Source organism: Solea senegalensis, unplaced genomic scaffold (assembly GCF_019176455.1).
Source record: "Solea senegalensis isolate Sse05_10M unplaced genomic scaffold, IFAPA_SoseM_1 scf7180000015042, whole genome shotgun sequence".
Taxonomy (NCBI): domain Eukaryota; kingdom Metazoa; phylum Chordata; class Actinopteri; order Pleuronectiformes; family Soleidae; genus Solea; species Solea senegalensis.
This window is the reverse complement of record NW_025321205.1, coordinates 75,711-96,159: the sequence shown is the minus strand read 5'-3', so window position 1 is coordinate 96,159 and position 20,449 is coordinate 75,711. Positions and strand designations below refer to the sequence as shown.

General features: G+C 40.6%; 1 protein-coding gene across 1 annotated transcript in view; it reads left to right on the top strand.

Moving 5' to 3' along the window:
* LOC122761896 (NT-3 growth factor receptor-like) overlaps positions 1-20,449 on the top strand; it is a 127,218-nt gene that overhangs the window by 38,082 nt on the left and 68,687 nt on the right. The window contains exons 4-8 of the mRNA XM_044017077.1: positions 10,415-10,569; positions 10,998-11,140; positions 12,099-12,240; positions 17,144-17,449; positions 20,254-20,303. Of these exons, the coding sequence (XP_043873012.1) occupies positions 10,415-10,569; positions 10,998-11,140; positions 12,099-12,240; positions 17,144-17,449; positions 20,254-20,303 (796 nt within the window). The remainder of the gene's footprint in view (positions 1-10,414; positions 10,570-10,997; positions 11,141-12,098; positions 12,241-17,143; positions 17,450-20,253; positions 20,304-20,449) is intronic.

Here is a 20,449-nt window from a genome sequence, read left to right as displayed (position 1 = left end):
ACTTGAGAAAAAAAGTTCCCAACGTCTATCTTTGCCCTTATCAGACAACCCTTATCAAGTAGAGTGGAAATGCAAAACAGATGCTTTGTTTCGCAGGTTGATTGCACAGATATTTCACCCTCCCTTCAAAATCTCGATATCAGTCACCAAAGCAATACCATCAGTGCAATCTCAATAATCTCAAGTCTTTTGTGGCTGCTATGAAAAAGCTCCAACATCACATTGAAGCCGTACAATAGACATGTGCTGTATGCTGCCTCTGGATGAGACACAGATAATCCGCTCTGTCTCTTTGTTTGTGTGCCCTTTAGCCAAAGGACCAGAGCTGCTGCAGTGGGCTGCACAGCCCGGCCAATCACAGGCCGGAGAACAGCAGCAGGGTGAAGGGAGCAGCTAAATGCTAAATCTGCCACTGTGACTTCCAGTGATATTAGATTATTTGGAACGGTCCACCGTCTGGACCACAAAAAAAAAACCGAGGAGAATGTTCTACCTCTTTAGCAGCTGAAGTGATCCGCCTGAGGCACTGCGCATCCCAAATCCCTTTATTCTGTTAGCGCTTCTTTAATCCCGGCTCTCTCCGAGAAGCAGCAAGTGACGCAAAGTCAAACATTTCCGCCTCTGCACAGCAAAATGGATTTTCCTTTGAATATGGATGAAATGTGAATAGATAAGACTTGTAATCATTTGAAATGAATGCCAGTGGATTGCAATGAATTAAACATTACATTTCCAAGGGCTCTATGAACAGGTAAATTACTTAATGTTAACCTTCTATTCATTAGGTTCCAATTGAACTCGGGGGCAAACTCGAGACATTTACACGGAACATCAAAGACCGACTCGGGAGAAGGGAGTATGAACATTTCTGTTGGTTAAATGTGGGCGAAAAGTCTGGACTTGGAGCAGTAGTGTACATGTGTACAAAATGACTGACACTATTTTTATTAGAGCAGCCACAAGAACAAATGCAGTGTGAAGAGCTGGTTGATTTGGCACATTGTGTCATGGTGTCACCATGGTTTACTGTGGCTATGTCTCTGATGTAGAGAAGGGGAACATAGCCAATATATGACTTTAGCAGCTTATATGAGCTTGTATAGCAAATCACATATTTAATATAGAGATTTGAATTCAATTTGCAAAGAAACTTAATGGATTATGAATGTGCAGTGATTTTAGTCTTCCAAATACTGCTTTAAAAAAAGAAAAAAGAGTAGTTATATGACTGCATGAAATGACAGCACATCATCACACCCACTTAAAAGAAATTATTTACATATCCACAGAAAATGCCATTTGAGGTAAAAATGTGCCGGGTTTTAGATATGCACAGTGCACTGTCATCTGAAGTCGCAGAATATTTTCTTTGCATTTGTGATAAGACGCTGCATCTGAAGGCAAAAAAAAAATAAAATAACCACACAAACTGACATAGCTTGAATGGAGGAATGAAAAACTGATTCTAAAATGTCACTTTGCTACCAGAACTAAATACAACAACCACCAGTGCCAAACTTTACACCTGACTGAAGCCAAGAAATGATCAAGCAGTCAACTGTGTGTGTGTGTGTAGAGCTCAGTGTGAACCTAGGAGCAAGGCATTTGGCCCATAATTAAAATGTGAGTAAAGTCAGACGGCTGTAGTTGTACTGGTCAGCGAAGTGTCGGCGTGATTTTGCTGAGTCAAAGGCTGACAAACATGTCTATGCTCTCCATGTGCATTAAATCCATTATTAGAAACATTATTGTATTATTATAGAAACGTTATTGTAAGCGCTCAGTGACAGAACACTGACGTACGATCCCCCTGAAGATAAATTAAATGTTGTAAACAAATTTTAATTTCACCAGTTATTTACACATGGAGCTTGTGTCAGTTTAAATGACAAACAATATTGTAATTTTCATTTTTCACTTTTCTCTGATATGTGTGACTTGACACTTCATAATTTAGATATGGATTTTCCTCTAATACAAAAATGCTTATAAAAACCAATGAATGGGAACCTAGTCATTTTTTAACCTCACACAGACCGCTGTAATCATTCAATTGCCCTCATTGGTTCCGTTCATCTTTCCTATCGCTACTATACCTACTGTACAAGTTTGCATTTCAGTATAATTCATGTATTTGTCAATATAAAGACCCATATTCCTCCTGAGTATACACCATGAATACATACAGTACAGGAAAAATACCCTCTCACAGTATCTGAAGAGTCTCTGCTACCATCTTAGACTCTGTTGGGAAGAAAATGGCCTTAAGCTGCTGCTCACTTTGTCCATTTTTGCTGCCTGGAGCCTTCCCTGACATGACTCTGCTTCCCCTGCTCCTCTACATGATTGCAGTGCAGGTGGAGTTGTCGATAAGCCAAAGTTAGGTCTGGCTCTTCAGACAAATTATGCCATAGTAGTTTAAAAGAAGTAGAAAAAAAACACTCAGGCAGTGAAAGAGTCTGCTAGGACGCCGACTGGCCAAGTGGATGCAGCCTTTCCAGAAAAGCAATCATGGGGCCAACGGTGATTTATTTATTCACAGTGTGATACAGCATGACAATGATGGCAGCAGTGCAGCAGTGGGCCAGAAGTGTGGTGATGCAATGATTCACGCATTTTATGGTGCAGTAAAAGCATCTGTTGGCAAATTTAGCAGAATCAGGGGAAAATGTTTCAATATGTTATGAAAACGCCTTCTAACAAGAATCAAATTTGACATTATACAAGTGAATTTCCCTCCACCGGTTGATTTATATTCTTCTTTTAAAACTTAAATCTCTTAAGTCCTGCTGTGCAATGAAAATGTGATCATCATTTGAAGTCACAGAGAGGGCAAAAGCACCAATGCAGCAGCGATGCACCAGTATAAAATGAGACCATTTCATGGCTTTGTCTCTTTGTTCAGCCCATTGATTATGAGTAGATATATGACTGCCAATCTGTTGTTTGAGAGGCCAGTATACTAGCATGACAGCTGGATTATGTCTTTCATACACTATGATAATAAAGTGATGACTGGCTGCACTGTTGTGTTGGGGTCATATAAACAATAACGGCAGTCTTTGGATGTTTTGGTTGCTGCGAGCACAATGGAGTGCTTTGCAGTGGTCGTGTCTGGAAGAGATAAACGCGTTGATCACCTTCTCTCAGTCTGCAAAGAGAGAGAATGACCTGATGTTGGTTCACTACGACGGAGTATTAGGGTCACGCAAGGTCAGAATATCATGTGGACTTTAATCTCATCATTTCATCTCGACATGTCCATCAGTCGGTCTCAGACTGCGGTCGTTAACATCTTCACAGAAACCTTATTTACCTTATTTATATATTACAGATTCCAGTCAAGAAAAGAGAAAGAGCGGTCACTCTCTCTGATCCCTGGTCACCTGACCACATAGGTCTGAGGTTTATTATCATATTGTATTTGGCTAAACCAGCTGAAACTACCTGTGGATTGTGCTTTAGTCAAGAAACACAAAGTTATGTGCTATCATCCGCCTGGTGTCATTTTAAAACATTTAGACTCATGTAAGTGAGCAGACGTTTAGTTTTCATCCTGTTGGTGATGATATTCATTATTTAAGTTGACTGCAGCACTTAAATAAAACATCTGCCAGTGATAGTCCATGCATTTCCAGAAGGCAGCAAGATAGCATGTACAACACTTCTGTTATGTGCCGCTTTTAAACACTTTCAATTTAAGAAACTATTGGCATTAACTCGTTTTATGTAGAACCCAATAAAGAACCCGCAAGTGAGTCTGGAAAAAAAAAGAAGCCTCACGTAACATTCGTAATTATATGATGCCCCTGAATCACCAGATTAGAGTGAAATTCAAACAAATCAATTCCATTGCTTGCAAATGATGAAAAATAATCATGAAATCAATGCTGACATCGAGATGTGAAAATTAAAGAACAGCATTGTTGTTGAAGAGCTGAAATAGTTTGAAAATGCACTGTAAACAAACTTGTTAGTAACACTGCTTGATGTTTGTCCTTTGACGTTGGTATTTTGTAATTGTTGTCTAGATTCGTGTTGAGGAATTACAGTTAATACTGGAATATAGAGCCAGGTGGTGGCTATTGTTAATTTAAACTGAACACATGAACTGTGTATTCGAGAATTAACTCTAAACTCTAAAACTGAACTTGGTAACACGTTGGATATGCTGAAATTTGCAGCTTATGTAACAGCTGGTAAATGCAGTGTTCAATGCTTGAGTCTGGGACAAAAACATGCTTTCACCAGATATCCTTAAATCATTTTCTTACTGCATTGTCAATAGGCACAGGTAGAGAAATCCTTGTTTGGGGGGGATTTAGGAAGCAGTCAGCTGTTCTAGATATGCATTCACTTTTGCTGAATTAAGGCAATGTATTTAAGCATACAGGTTCAGAAAAGCTCAAATAATTCCCGACAACAGCGTAAGGAGAGGATGCGGTGCATTCCAGCTGAGATCAAAGCAGGTGAGCAGCAATGCAGTATATAGCCTATCATTGCTTGTGGTCCACATATCCTCAACCAAAGCACCTGTGTGTACATTTCCCAGAAAAACAGCCTTCGGTGTTGATCATTACCTCTCCTCTGGAGTAGTGGGGTGGATCGTTAGCCAGCTTCAAGGAAAAATCACGCTGTTAGCTCTCTCCATCTGGGGTCATGCTGCTGTTTGCTTTTGTTCTTTTCTAAGTCTAATCTGCTCTCCTCCAGACATTTATCAACTTCCAGCTGTCAGTTTGCTGCTCGTTTCCCCTCCTGTTGTTGTCTTATAGCTTGTTTAAATGGTAGAACTTTAAAATCACAACCGCAATAGTGATGTTCTTTGGTCTTGGTCTTTCTTGTTTAGCTGCAACCTTTTTTTTGACTGTTTACCAGCATGTGGGCCATGGTGAGCTCTGCCCAGAGGAACAGGTTGTGAATCTAATTAACAACTACCATAATTGTAATACAAATTAATGAAGAAGCCTAGGCTGGCCTGCTCGTCTGAGCTTTGATCCCCTGTGCTTCAACTTTCTTAATATTAAATGAAAACCTTTAACTGTAGAATTCTTCTCGCACGCATGTCGGAAGCTCTCTATGTAGATGGTATTGTTTCTTAACTGTAGTATGTGAATTCAGACACATGACAGTCTTAAATACTGACTTCTCATTGTGTTAAATTACGATGAGTTTAATATTATTATACTCAGTTATACTATTATTCTCAGTCAGGTTTGGCAATAAAATGGTCATGTTCTGTTTTCAGGCTTGTGGTTTCCTAATGGGTTTCCTCGAAAGAAATCAGAAAAAAACAGATTTTTTTTTCTTTCTGAAAGAAATGCTCCGTTTAGATTAGAAAGCATGCACAATATTGTTCAACAGCCAATCCAACTACTCAATAACTTTTCAGAAAATCTGAACACACAATATTCCAGGAAAAACATTATAGAGTATGCTTCCAATTTTAAAGTAGTCAAGGTCACAGTGACTGCAAGAATACATGTCGGTAATGTCATTTCATTTTGCCCAAAATTGGTGCTTTGTAAATGCATCATCTTATGAAGAGATTTTTCTTACTTCAGGCCTGGTTCATACTTTTTGTGTCCGCATCTCCACAAGAGGTCTGCTTGGATAAGTGTGTTTCTAAATTTTATCATCCGTCCATTTCCGTAAGGGTCTGCGCGGACCACGATGTTGATTCCGCCGCCTGTGCATGCTTCCTGTAGTACTAACACTTTGCAGTCCAGTTGGTGGTCATAAGAGACAAAGAAGAGGACAGTAACCATGGAAACAGAACAAACAAAAGAGAGTGAACTCCTGGTGAGAAATATCTGCTACTAAAAATGGAATGTGAGATTGGCTACACATTCATGGAACACTAGACTGACGCAGGCCCCTGTTTTAGTCTGAATGGAACCGCAGGCATGTACTTGAATGCAGAAATGCAAAGCAGCTCTGTGGATGTGGAACCTGGTAAGTATGACCTGGCCCTTCGACTCCGATAAACTTTGGCTCATACTGTAGTATGATTTATTGTAATTATGGATTCTGAAGGTGATACAACACACGTGTTTACATGCACGTTAAAAGTCAAATTTTAGACAATAATTTGGTTTTCTTAATGACATGTAAACAAGTTAGTCTGACTTAAATCGTACTAGTCCTAATCAGAGTAACGTACCTGGATAATTTGATTCATGATCTGATTACTCCTGCATGTATACACTTAGTCGGACTGGAGTCGGTCTTGGCGTTCTGCGCATGCACCAAAATTTTCATCCTGGTCTTTGACCTGGAAGTAGAAGGAGACGACATTAACTGCAGTACAGTTGCCGGAAATCGTACGGCAGCGGCAATCCCAAGCTCAATCTAATTTGTATCCCCATTAACATGTACAGCAGGTACGAAACTTACAGAACTGCAGCATGATCCATCTCACCATTGGCTGTTTGTTTTTCTGTGACGTCAACAGGAAACTGATTCAATATGGTCAATATAAAATGATAAAACGATAAAATGATTTTCTCCTCCACATTTATACTCGGACTAGGCAAGTTGTCCAATTGCCAATGGCCTTCGCTTGATTAAACTGTGCATGTAAAAGTACTAACTGACTTCAACTGAAACTGAACTTTTTTTGCAGTAACTTAAGAGAAAATAAGCTGATAATAAATTAGCATTAACCAGTAAGATGTCATATAGTGCATGTGAAAAAGGCTCTGCTCTAACTACAGAATCAGAACTAGGAAGCACCTGATAGTGAAGATAGTGAAGTGTGAATTACCTGTGGGAATATATTCTCATTACTTCATACAGCAGAGTGGACGTACTCCATACATTATTTATGCTTCCTGCGATATCTTATTGACCTCTGCCAAGGACATTTGGACAAGCATTCATCTTGGCAAAATTGGTCAATCACAGCCTCCAAATTGGACATATGCAGACTGCAGAGGTGTTGAATAATGTGACTTTTGTTATGCACACTAACAAAATGAATGCCCGAGAGGAGCCTAATGATATGTGCCTGCTAATGTAGCCATAGACTGATAGTCTGAGCACTGCGTTGACATTTGACCTCCTCACATTTGAATGCTTTGGTGCAGACATTAATTTTTATTCCTCCTCCTGTCTGTTACCTTGAATAATGATTATAATAAAAAAATAATAATAAGGAACACATATTTTTGTTGAGTATATCGTACAGTGAAGATTTAGATTGTGAGTGTTGTCAGTAATGTTACGTGTCATACAACTGTTACCGTGTACACACTACATAGGTGGAAAGGCTGCTAATATTTACATATGGGGCATTGGCACACAGGGTGAAGTAGGCAGGCTACAGCTGACACGGTCTTGACCTCAGCTCATAAACTAAATATCAGGAGTGACTTCATTCACCCAAAAGTTTATTCCATTTAAGTTTGAACATTTTGTTTATTTTAAGATAAAACAGAACATAAGTTTAATCAGCGACGGCTTCCACGGATTATTTTCGGCTGTGAGTCTGACATGCTTCACCTGCTTTGCAGTTAAAAACAACTCTAGAATAAGGGGTTAAAGGGGATATCTCATATATTGTTTTTTGCCAGAACAACACCTACACTATGAGGAAGCAGCTGGCTGAAATTAATTCTAAGTCCTTTTGAAGGTTTTCCTGTGAATATGCTGCTCCTGTCAAAAGAAATCCTTTTTTTTGACAGGAGTTTGCTGCACAGTCAAGGATAGATAATCATAAAATGGCATGTAGTCATACTTTGTGATGGTTTTCTTCAGCTTGTGCTATACGTGTGGCACTAAGGTCAATCCACTCTGTTGAATCAAAGCATGCTGTAAGTGCAGCATGTGCCCCATCCTTGCATACGCGTCTCTTCTGCGTTGTCTGACTACAAAGACACATGTTATGTCTCATACTCTCAACACACAAAGCTACTCCAGCTAAATGTCCAACCTAATATGTGACACAGATGATACACATCAACTATACATGCCCATAAATGTGTGTGCAGACTCGTTTTGTAATCTCAACATTGATATTGTATGGATAAAAAACTTAAGCTATAGTCTGACTGTAGCATTATACCTGCTTGGTATTACGACGTGTCGTGTATAAATTGCTGTAAAACTCAGAGATGTGGAAGTGATGTAGAGACTATTATTTTTCTCAACAAACTTAAATGGATCTAAACAAGGTTTCCCTGCATCATCAATTACACATCGATTACAGGTCTTTGGGAATACAACTGCATCTGTGGAAAAAAAGGTCCCTAAAAAGCCTTTGTAGAGGGAGCTGTGTTCATACTGAAATGTTAAATTGATGGATAATTTGTATTGGTGGAAATAAATTACACTGTGTGGTTTCAATTGTTATTGTGGGTTTTGCCTCCAGTAGACTGCACTTTCTAATATTGATATTTTTCTTGACTGGCTGTTTATGTTGCTGAAGATGTAATGAATGTTTCTGACTATGCTGTTGGGGTATATTTCAAATAATGGTGCAGATTGCAATTGTTATGTGACCCTTGGCTGCTTCAATCTTCAGTATCTGAGACAGGATATGTGGCTATTAAGCTAACTTCAGGTTGGGTTTTTATATATTTTGAAACTTGTTATCAAAGTGAATCACAACTTGACGTGGTCCATGGCATATTAACAAGCAGCGAGCAAGTAAATCACACAAAATAAAAGCATCAAAATGATTGTATCGTCATTTGAAGTAAACAAACTTTCTCTGAGACAGAATCCCTGACATGTTATAATTATATATTATTATATTGTTATTATTATGGGCCACACGGTGGTGTAGTGGTTAGCACTCTTGCCTTGCAGCGAGAAGACCCGGGTTCGAGCCCCGGTTGGAACAAGGGCCTTTCTGCATGGAGTTTGCATGTTCTCCCTGTGTGTGCGTGGGTTCTCTCCGGGTTCTCCGGCTTCCTCCCACAGTCCAAAAACATGCAACGTGTGGAATAGGTAAATTGGACACTCTAAATTGACCATAGGAGTGAGTGTGAGAGTGAATGGTTGTTTGTCTCTATCTGTGTGTGGCCCTGCGATGGACTGGCGAACTGTCCAGGGTGTACCCCGCCTATCGCCCGATGAAGCTGAGATAGGCACAGCACCCCCCGCGACCCTCTCGTGGAGGATAAAGCGGTTAGACGATGACTGATGATGATATTGTTATTATTACCACAGTGGTAATAATAACAATGCAAGGAGCTATTGGAACTCCTTGAATCACATTTTTGAGACACTAAACATTGATCAAAATGGACGAAAATTGGTGGAACTGGCTAAACATTTTATAAAATAAGGATACTCCATAAAAGAGGTGCAAAAATGGCTCGTGCTTAGAAGAAAGCTGAAACTAATTTGCACCAAATTTCACAGACTATGGCCTCAACTCAACACAAAGTCGGCCATTTTGAATTTGGCATCCATCTTAGTGATTTGTACGTTTTGTAAATAAACAAACTTGTTATTATATTTGTTATTATTAATATTATTGTTATTATTATTATTATTATTATTATTATTATTATTATTATAATAATAAATCAACTTTTCAGATTCTTATCAGATTCTCCTCATTCCACAGTAATTACTTCCTTCTGTGTTGGCAGCACAGATTATTTGGCATCACTTAAACGGTTTAAATCTATGTCACATGCTCATAATAGTCTGTTCATAACCACACAAGAAGGTTTTAAAAAAAAAACATATTGTAATATGTATATGAGCTACGAGGAGCTCCAAACTAACCATGGCTTGCAATGAAATAAAGTATTCTGAAGGGCTATTGGGTCGTCATACCCTAACACTCACCCCGGCTGTTGCTGTGGAGTTGAATCTCACCACCAGCAGGGCGCCACCGTCTGTCTGGCAACCAGCATGGCATCGTCCCCGACCTGCTCAGTCAGTCTGCACAGTTTGTGTGCATTTTGCAGTCAATAGTTTTGTGACATGCTGTCTTTGGTGCTGTTGTCCTCTGTCTCAAAAGTCTTTGTTTTTAATTTCTCTCAATGTTTCTTGGGAAAAGACATGTTGGCCTCCCTGGCTCAACAACAATGGTGTTTATTCTTTTTTACTCCTCACATACACACCACCAGGTGAACCTCATCAGCTTGATGAGCTACTCAAACCACACCTCCCATGTGTGATGTCAGTAGGCCCCTCACCCTTTGCCTGACTAAAAAATAAAATGCTGTCATAAGTGTTGCTTTTATATTTCATTTGACTGATGTGCCTAGTAGCTGTATGTGAAGACCCAGAATTAACCTATGTGTTTAATACGTCACAGAGTATACCACAGTTTGTCCAGACAGGCAGCGGCTGGTTAATTTAAGCCAGATAACAAAACATGTATCCAGGTTATGTTAAACTCGCTCCTTTGACAGTCTGCTCGTTGGTAATTCTGCTGTCTCTTCCCTGTTCCAAGGCGTCTTGATGGTGTGGTTTTCGACTGTGGTTGTGATATCCGCTGGATCCAGCTGTGGCAGCAGAGAGGAGAGGCCGGGCTCCACACACAGCAGCTGTACTGCAGGAACGGAGCCTCTAAGATACGACTGCACAACATGTACATCAACAACTGTGGTGAGGAACGGGGTTGATGCTGTGTTTACAGGGGAGGGCACAAAACTGTGGGAAGGAGAGGGAAGAAGGCGAAAAGTACAGTCGAGAACGGCGGGCAGAACGCGACAGGAAAAGCAGATGGAAGGAGGACGGGGTGAAAGGGGAAGTCGAGGGAAGAGAAAAACAGGTGGATGAGTTGAAATAGTAGGAGGATGCTGTGTGACAGAGTGCAGAGGGGAATATGATTTTAGAAGCTGTGTGTTGATTCTGACAGACGCTGTAGACTTTGTAATATCTCCTGCTGGTGACTCATCCCTGTGACATTCAATGTTTGTGTGTGTGTGTGTGTATGTGTGTTACTGCCTGCTTCATACTAATTTTATTACCAGGATGAAAAAGTTAATTGATTTAGTCTATGTACACACAGTGACGTAGTTGTGTGGTTCCAGACTTACCAGAGATCAGTGTGAGCCACAGCAGTGTGTTGGTGATGGAGGGTGACAATGTGACAGTGAGCTGCAATGGATCCGGATCACCACTGCCAGAAGTGGACTGGACTGTCAGCGGCCTGCACTCCATCAACACACACCTGGTGAGATGCACACACACACACACACACACACACCTGCAGTAACTGTTGTGCTTCTTCTTTGGCTGTTTCGAGTAGTAAAGCAGCGAAATGTGAGTTTGTTTGTTTTTTTTATGTCATCCTTGTCTCCTAAAAGTTTCCACACAACTAAACTGCGTTCTTAATTTAAATTTATATGGAACATATTTTCCGAAAACAAAGTTACACTCATCACGTTGATTTACATTCCTATTACAATGTCAAAGTTAAACCAAAGTTTTTTTTTATACTACTCAAAACTAAAACGTGTTAACGTCTAAAATGAGCCAGTGCGTCGAGAGTGAGAGGAGAGGGCTGAACCCACAGAGAACCAGCGAATCCACTAATCTCGACTCCCCGGGTCCGGCCCCAAGGATGTCACAGCAATAACAACAACAAAGATAAACCACAAGAAGAGGAGAACAACAGTTTGTGAAATTGCCATATGGCTGTATTTGTCATCTGCGTCCTTAATGCTTGCAGTGTCGACAGAGATGAAAGTTACCTCAGCCTCAGGCTAGATGTTTAAAGGTAGACAGATTTTGTAGCTCTGGGGGGTGAGTGACGAGTTTGGGAACATGACCAGCTGAGGACGTGGGTGGAAACATAAACATTGTGTTTGGTTTCCCAAAGGTGTGAAGTTGTGAATTTGTTTTATCTAATTAGTGACAAAATTAATCAAATATCACTCCTCAACTTCAGGCCGCCTTTTCGTGCCCATTAGTAGCGAAACCAGACTAAATCAATGAAGTAATTAATTCAAAGTGGAATGAGCAGACTCCCTCGCTTAACTTTTGTTTCTTTCCACAGGAATGTAACCAATTAATAATTAACTTAAGGTTAAATTAAGTAATTAAAGATTTAAACCCTGCAATTTAATTGTGTGTGCATGCTTTACTCAGCCACACACATTTCTGTGTGTCTCTCTCTTCTCCATCCATAGTCCAATGTGTACTGGCCCAATATCCACTCCATCAACCTGACTCTTTTCAACATCAGCCGAGATGACAACAACTTCCAGCTGACCTGCATTGCTGAGAATGTGGTGGGGATGACCAACTCCTCCATCCAGCTCAACGTACAGTGTGAGTTGGATTCCTTCTTGACACAATAACACAACCACAGACAAACACTTCAGCTGTTATATGATCCTCATATTAATGCTGAGAGAGACAGCTCGGAGTTGCTTGTACATTTCAAGAAAAACTGTACATTCCAATAAAACTGACAAACAAAAACATTGCCATCCTCATGGTGGCGCTATGGGAACAGATGGATGTTTTGGTCTGGCTGAAATCCAACTGGGCACTTATCTGCATCAAAGACAAGCTCAGTTTGTCGTTATAGGCAGAATCTCTGCATAGAAAGGCCTGTCTGTATGAGAGTAAGATCCTTTTTATTCCCCAGTTGTTAAAAGCTGTCATTTTAAAACAGGGGTAGCTGTTAGTTCCTCATTCAATCAGTTTGTTTCTTATTTCTTGATTGTCAGATATTTTGGGTAAGTAAAATGTAGCAATGTCTAAATACTCAATTATACAACAGAATAGCATTAGCCAGGCTACCTCCACTCTGTCTGTAGCAGTGTCTCATTTTTCTTCAGTGTTTTGGTCAAAACTCTGTTCTGAGGTTATACTGTCAGGAGTCGTCCTGCTTTAATGGACGTCTCTTTAACTCATTCTTCTCATGCTTTTTCTTCCTTCTCATTTGGCATTGTTTTTGGGATATTTTTTTTTTTATTAAAAAAGAGTTTCTGAAATACTCTTTGTACTACACACACAATGTCTCATGCTATTACGACTTTATTCTCATACTATTACGAACAACTTTATAATAATGCAAGTTTATTCTCATCATATTACGACTTTATTCTCAAAAGATTTTTTTAATTTTTTTTTATTTTCGGTTTGGCCCTATTTCTCGTCGTAATTATCACAAGTAGGGGTTTGAAAGAACTGGCTAACAATAAGCCCCACCTCCTCCTGACTGCTCTCATCAAAACTCCGCCCACAAAGACATACGTCAAGTCGGGGAAACAGGGTGAGAGGCCAGTTAGTGACAGACACACATGAAATGTCCTGTGTATGACGGTTTAACAAGCGCTACACTTACACTGCACCAGGACATAAAAATGATTCTGTTGAAAAATGTCCGTCACCATAACCTCCATACAATGACCCTGATTGCCACATGCTTTAGGCTGGACACAGTGAGAAAGAGAATAAGAAGAATTAAGTCGGGAACAACATAAATTATTCATCGGGTGCAGTCTGAAGTCAACATAAAAAACCAAGAAAACTTTGAGATTGTCTTTTGCATGAGACGATTTACACGGCAGCTTTGATGGACGGAAATATATCTCGTATTAATGACTCTGGCAATCTCGGAGAATAATTTACAACAGAAAAATCTCCTTTATCACACAGAACAGCCAAATCATGCAGGTACATTTAGAAAGCAATGAGGTGTTGCACAGCTACAAACCAAGTGAAATTGATGTCGCCAATTAGCAAGAATATACCCGCCAGCCTTCATGAAATCTCAGCCTTAAAATGAGCTGAAAAAGGGGAAAAGGAAATATATATATCCTCCAACAATGATAAAGCAATGATCCTGTAACTGTCAGCCAGACCATGAATTACATTACATACTGTACATCACTTTACCCCGTGGTTTGGCCCTGGGCAGATATGGCACACGTTCCAGTCAAAGCCAATATTTATCAAAGATGACGGACATTATTCTCTTTTTTAGGGAAGCTTGCCGTTGTGAAACACAATCTAATGTGGCTCTTTGCAATGCATCCTGCTGCAGGACCGGGAAGATTTGTCACCAGTTCAGACACGCCCTACTGGAGCAGAGCTGCTAAGGATCATGCTAGAATGACAGATAGACTTTGCAACATCTAGCCCTCAGGGCTTCTTCCACCCGAACACTATCGATGTACATCTCTAGGCGCGTGTTTTTTCTTTTTTTTTTCTGTTGACACTCTCTGCTGGTGCTGCAAATTGACTTATTAATTTTTCAACACATGCTCTGATGGTAATTACATTTCCTCCCCTGTGCAGCCTATTGTCTCTGGAAATGTCATAAAATAGCTTAAACTGCTGCTCTGATTAGGGAGTAATCTGATTGACAGCGAAATTGCCAGCCGTCAAGTAACGTTCTCTGCATTCAAAGATTCTTTTTTTTTAACTGTAATTAGCCACAACGCAGATTGTACGGACCCATTGTCCTGCTTCTGTGTGGAACAATAGCTGCTCTACTGCAGTGTGGATCCATAAGTTATCACGTTATTACCGTTATAACGAACATGACACTGACTAGTTCCTGGGCTAGCAGCGCTGGTGGAGCAAGGTACTTCTAATTAGAACTAATTACTCCTCTGGGTATAACTTTTGCTTAATGCAGGTTCAAATCTAAATCATGATAGGGTTCAGTCCAGAGGGAAAAGGAGCCTCATGAAATGGATGCGTCTGCTTTCACCGCTTGCCATGACGTTCTACAGCATGTATGAAACATGGCATTAAAACCATGCCGCCAGCGTTATCACGAGATAACACTGAACAACTGGCCTTGTACTCAGTGTTCTCATTGATCAAAGCCATGTACTTATCAAAGCTTGTCTGTATGAGCGCCATAATGACACCATGTTGTTAAAGACCAGTATGGAATGCTGTAATGACTTGCGTTGTATTGACTGCGACTGTGCTGACAGGCTTCCTGAGCGGAGAATGGACCGGTCCCTGTCCATCAACAAGAGACTTTTATTTTCTTCCCTCCTTTCTCTGTCTTTAGGCTGCACAGCTATAACCGCCCTCGTGTCCTCCTCCTCCTCCTCCTCCTCCCTCCTCTCTATCTTTGCTTTCTTTCAGCACACACCCCCACACCAACATGTTCACAGTCACACACATGCCTTAATTCAGCTGAATGACTTTATTGTCACTATTGTCTGGCAGGAACAATATCGCCAAAGCAATTTATGAAATGACAGCTTTCGAATACTAATAAATGGATTATTCATGTCCTCTCTGGATGAGTATTTAGTTGGAAAACACGAACATTAGTTGGTACTGAAGTAATGACTGATGTAATGACCAGAGATGTGACTGATCGTTATGTTTGTCATCACTTATGACAATTGATTTAAATGAATCAATCACAATCTATTACAGTCTGCAGGTGATAAAAAGACAATCTGATATATAAAACCACTTAGTAAATCATTCATTTTTCTATGGAAGATCAGCCACACAGGAAGACAACAAGATATTTAAATATTCAGACACCGTCTCGTGGATTAAATCGCTGACCCTTGGGTGTTTTAATGAAGATGACCAGAAGAAAATGTGTCCAGAATGAACAAGAACCTGGAGACATTAGATTCTCACTCTGACCACGGCAATGTTGGTGCACGAACAGGAACGTCTCGATCCAAATTAAAATATATTTACACTTTTTTGAATTGATTGCCACTTAACTTTATACAGACATGAATGGTCTATAATGTCTTTATTCCTAATCACTTAAGTGATTCCCGCCCAACTTTCCTCTCATGCTACCAGCAGGTCACTTCACTTAACAGCTACCAGATAGGTTGGAGCCAAAAATGTAATTTGAACTGTAACAATCTCAACTTTTTATAATAGTACTATCGTAAGATCAATACAACTTAATATCAGTATTTAATAAAACAAGGCTCCCGTCAGCCATGGCTGTATTCTGTGTTTAATATTAATTAGCATATGTTAATCAAGAAGGTAAACATTACCCCCTCTAGACATGTGTATATAAGCACGCATCATTTGCATGCTGCTGTGCGTTAAGTATAGGCACACAGAACTGCTTGCGTGCTGTATTTTCTAATTTTTATTTATTTTTTTTCCAATAAATTAAACATATTAAAAACAACCACACAAACAGAAAAGTGTGCGCCCGGAGTGTGAGTGCCGCCGCGATGTGGGGCAAACAATAAAATCTGCCACATGGCCTGCTGTTTATTGGTCTTATCGTTGGAACTTGGACGCGATCAGATACAAGCACAACGGCCAAATGCAGATGATGGGGGAGCTGATACCCCTCTGCAAACCTTTGTCCTGGGACATCCAACAGGTCTAAATATCCCAGTCAATGATTGCAGTCATCAGTGAGTTCATCCCAACCCTTTTTCATTCCAATCAGGAGACTGTCTGTACAGTTTAGTATAGCACACCGAATAAGACTACAGGTGGGGATTCACTGGGACAGCTGCAAAGTCGCGTGAATGACAACATAAGCACACACACATAACCCTATTATCAAGTTAAACATGCATGCAGAACATGTAGTCTTCAGTGTGATCAAGCTACAGTGTGTGTGTGTGTGTGTGTGTGGAGGTGGGTACAGTTTGGTGGAGCACAGCTGATATGTAGGACAGACACGGAGCAAATGATTGCCAGTTAACACGGTCTGCCAGACTGTTAGACAAATCAGTGAATGAACTGTTTATGAAATGGATCTGATGTTTTTAAAGTGATGAATTGCATCTCAGCTTGCAATGTGTTGTTGTTGTGCTGTATGTCAGGAAATGGAGGCTCTGTGTGCTATTCATGCAGAGGACATTCCTCCAACTAGTCTAGCAAGAGGTGTCCTTATCTGTTTGTTTTCCCTCTCCATCCCATATTTTGCTGCACCATGTATTGCACAGTAAAAAAAGCTCAATGCCCTAAATGTCATCTCTCCCAGAACAAATCAAAGCAGCTATGTTTAGTCTGCTGCTGCCTTTTTATGAGGTTTGTCAAAAGAATCAGTGTAGATTTTCATCAGCCCAAGGCCTGCATAACTTTCCTGACAAAAGAAAAAGGTCTTTAAGTTTACATTTAACACAAAACAACTGACAAACTAAAAGTTTTACAGAGGGAGAAGGAAGGACGACGACTGATCCCTGCATGCCCTGCTTGCCTTTGTTAATAGTTCTGTCTTTTTAATAAATTCTTTCCTTCCTCATTGCAGTTCCTCCAGTCATCTTGAGACTGGCTGAGCCCGAGCAACGTCTCCATACGTGCATTGAGTTCACGGTTCGGGGCTACCCCCAACCCAAGCTACGTTGGTTCTACAAGCAAAAAGAGCTTGTTGAGAATGATTACATCCGAACTGAGATGGACTTCTACCAGGACTATCTGGAGGGCTGTCTGATCTTTCAGAACCCAACACACATCAACAACGGCAACTACACTCTGGAGGCCAGCAACTCCCTGGGAAAAGTCACCAAGTCAGTGTATGGCCACTTCCTCATGGAGCCGGGCATCAATGATGAAGGTGAGCCAACTCATTCTGCTTCTTTTTTATTCCTCATTATACATTTGTTGATGACGCACAGGTGACAGAATTGATTTACCCATTATTACATGAATTTACCAAAATGTAGCATGGGTCAACTCTTTTGATTTAGACAAAAGATTCACTTACGTTTTTGTTTTTTATTCTCCAACTGTTATATAATACAAGCTCTGTTCCAGGTAAAATCACAATTGGGGGGAATTTAGTTATTATAAAAATGTGGCTTCACAGGCTGCAGGTTGTGGAGCTGATCCCTGCTGCTTGGATACCAGCCAGGGTTCATTGACAGTTCAGTATGGTAGAGTGTTCTCCAGCAGTTTAGCGCGAGTTCACAGGGAGTGGGAATAAAATCACAAAGACTTGCAAATTTCTCCCCATGGTCAATATTCCAAGGTGAATCCATTGTGTCAATACAGTGACAAAGTGTGACTTTAAACTATCTTGTCTTTTACAGACACTGAGCTGAGTGAGTGGTTCTAGTTTCAACTCTAAACCTACTATTTTTCTTTGTTTTTTTTGCCCTTGTTTTATTGTAACTACTAGCTTGTTTGGAGTTTGCTCACTTGAACAGACACGTTACTTATTAGTGTACCGTTATAGGCTCAAATGGGGCTCTAAAATGTTTTGTTTGTTCACAAATAGTTTGCACCTGCCAATTAATTTGTGAAGTGGCAAAAAAAAAGAGGCCTAACTTTGTGCAGGTGTAAACAAGTATTTGTTAAATAAATAAATAAATAATAAAAAAACAAGAATAAGTACTTTCAAGTTTAACTGAGTTGAGTGGAAGCTTGAGTTTGAGCAGTGACTTCGGTGCAAAGTTGCTCTGGATCTGGACAAAGATATTATACAATTTCAGTATAATACTTACTTCTTATGCAGAGTTGTCTTACACGTTTGCGAGGGCTGATTTACAACTACACACTTTTACTTTTTGTGGGATATGCACTAACAGCCACATGTAAATCAGTAAGTTGGTGTTATATTGTGGGAAAAATGCTTTTGCTTGCTGTCACACTGTATCATGAATCTCTGGGTGTGATTTGTAGCTTGGCCTAAGGGTGTTGTGGCAGCTTCACACTTGACGGCTTATAAAAAAGTGGGCTGGTCTTGATCTCGGGCCCTCTTCAGAGTCTTCTCTCATCTCCATATTAGGCAATTTTTTCTCATCAGCTATGGATTAAAAAGCTGTGGTGGGGCCCGGGACGGAGACGGATGGACATGGTGTATAGAGCTGCTTCAGGCAGGCAATGACTGTGGCAATGTGTCGCCACACACACACATACACACACACACACACACACACACACACACACACACACACACACACACAGGGTCGCGCAGTTTATGGGAGCGAGGCAGGTGAGAGAGAGGTGTTCAGGTGATGAGAGTGTGAAACATTACAGCAGTGGTGTGTGAGGGAGTCCAGCATTCGATAGGAGACAGGCGCCTTGATTGATGCTAATGCTGCTGAGAAGAGAGGAGGGCAGAGGGAGGAGAGGAAAGAGGGATGGCGGCTTGGGAGGAGGGACGGAGAGATGGTAGTTAGAGCACACACACTCGCACAGTGCACTGCACTTAAGTGTAGTGTGTGTATCACAGCCAGTGGCAGCCAGTCTACCATGTGCTCATTAATTTGCCCACAATTAGTCTCTGATGTCCTGGCTGGAGGCCTCAGAGTGGAGTTTTCCCCTCGCACCAGCTCATTTCATTTCATGGCTCTGCCTCTGTCCTCTTCTCCTTCCACTCCTCCTTTGCCAAATCCCCTTGTTTGCAGAGGTGTGACATGCATTTCAACATTAATAAATGAGTCAGAATGGATTCTTTCTGAAGAAAGATGACTACTAACATGTCTACTGGTGACTGATCGACTTCTTTATGAAAATCGGGGTTAGATTTTTGAGATAACGATGTCAAGTTTGATTTAGTTCGACGCAGTTTTTCCACTGATTTAATTGTATCTAATTTAGTATTTGCTGCTTGAGGCGGCATGAGCTCCTTTTCTCATTCTCTGCCCGTATAATTGTGTTTCGCTCCACAGCGGCTTGTTTTTATTTTTTGGTGATGTTTATGTGTGCAAGCATGAGCATGCATTTGTGCGACTGAGGGGGAAATTTACCACAACTTATTTCCTTTAACATATATTTGAATAAGTGACTGACTGAAATGTTGGATGGGAAATTTCAGCCCTTGGTGTAGGATCCGTGTGACAGATGTCAGACTTGAGTGTGCATTCAAGGTTGTGCCAACTTTTATAAGCCGCATAAAATGCATTGTTCATCAACAGTGTCTCAAGCTGTTATAGCACAGCTGTTAAAGCCAATCCACACCTTTGAGAGACCAATAGCAACACGGCCTATCTGGAAATATAATTGCTTTTATATATAAACTGCTTGTCTCTGTGAAGATATTGAAATGATGCTTTCTATCTTATACACTCGACCAGAGAGCACAGCGGCTTATTCTTCCCGTGTGGAAGCTGTGGAAGCTGTGCATTTGCTTGTGTCAGTGTTGTACTTACTTACATGTGATAATGGGTGCATAAGCAGATTCATTAAGACGGGGAAAAATTCTCAGTCTAGTGCATCCGCTGTGTAGGTCAGTATCTTTCAAAACATGTGCATAACTATTTACTGTAAACAAACAGTAGCCATAAAAATAGCACCAAACATTGTCAGTTTGTTCCATATTTACTGAGGCTGCAGGTGGAAGTGTACACCACAGTCATTAAAGGTTTACTCTCATCCACAGCGTCTGATGAATGTGTTGTGCTCTCGTTTTCGCAGCCACTACAGCACCATCAGACTCAGGCCGACCAGATGAAGACACATTCGGGGTGAGTTTTCTTCCTTAATGATGCTGATGAAACAGACGCTAAAGATTGTTACCCCTGGACTCAGCAGAGAGCTGCTGCATGTTTCAGCACAAACCAATTCAGCTTTTCATTTGTCAAACGGCCCTCGTAGGGTTTTGTACTGTGTG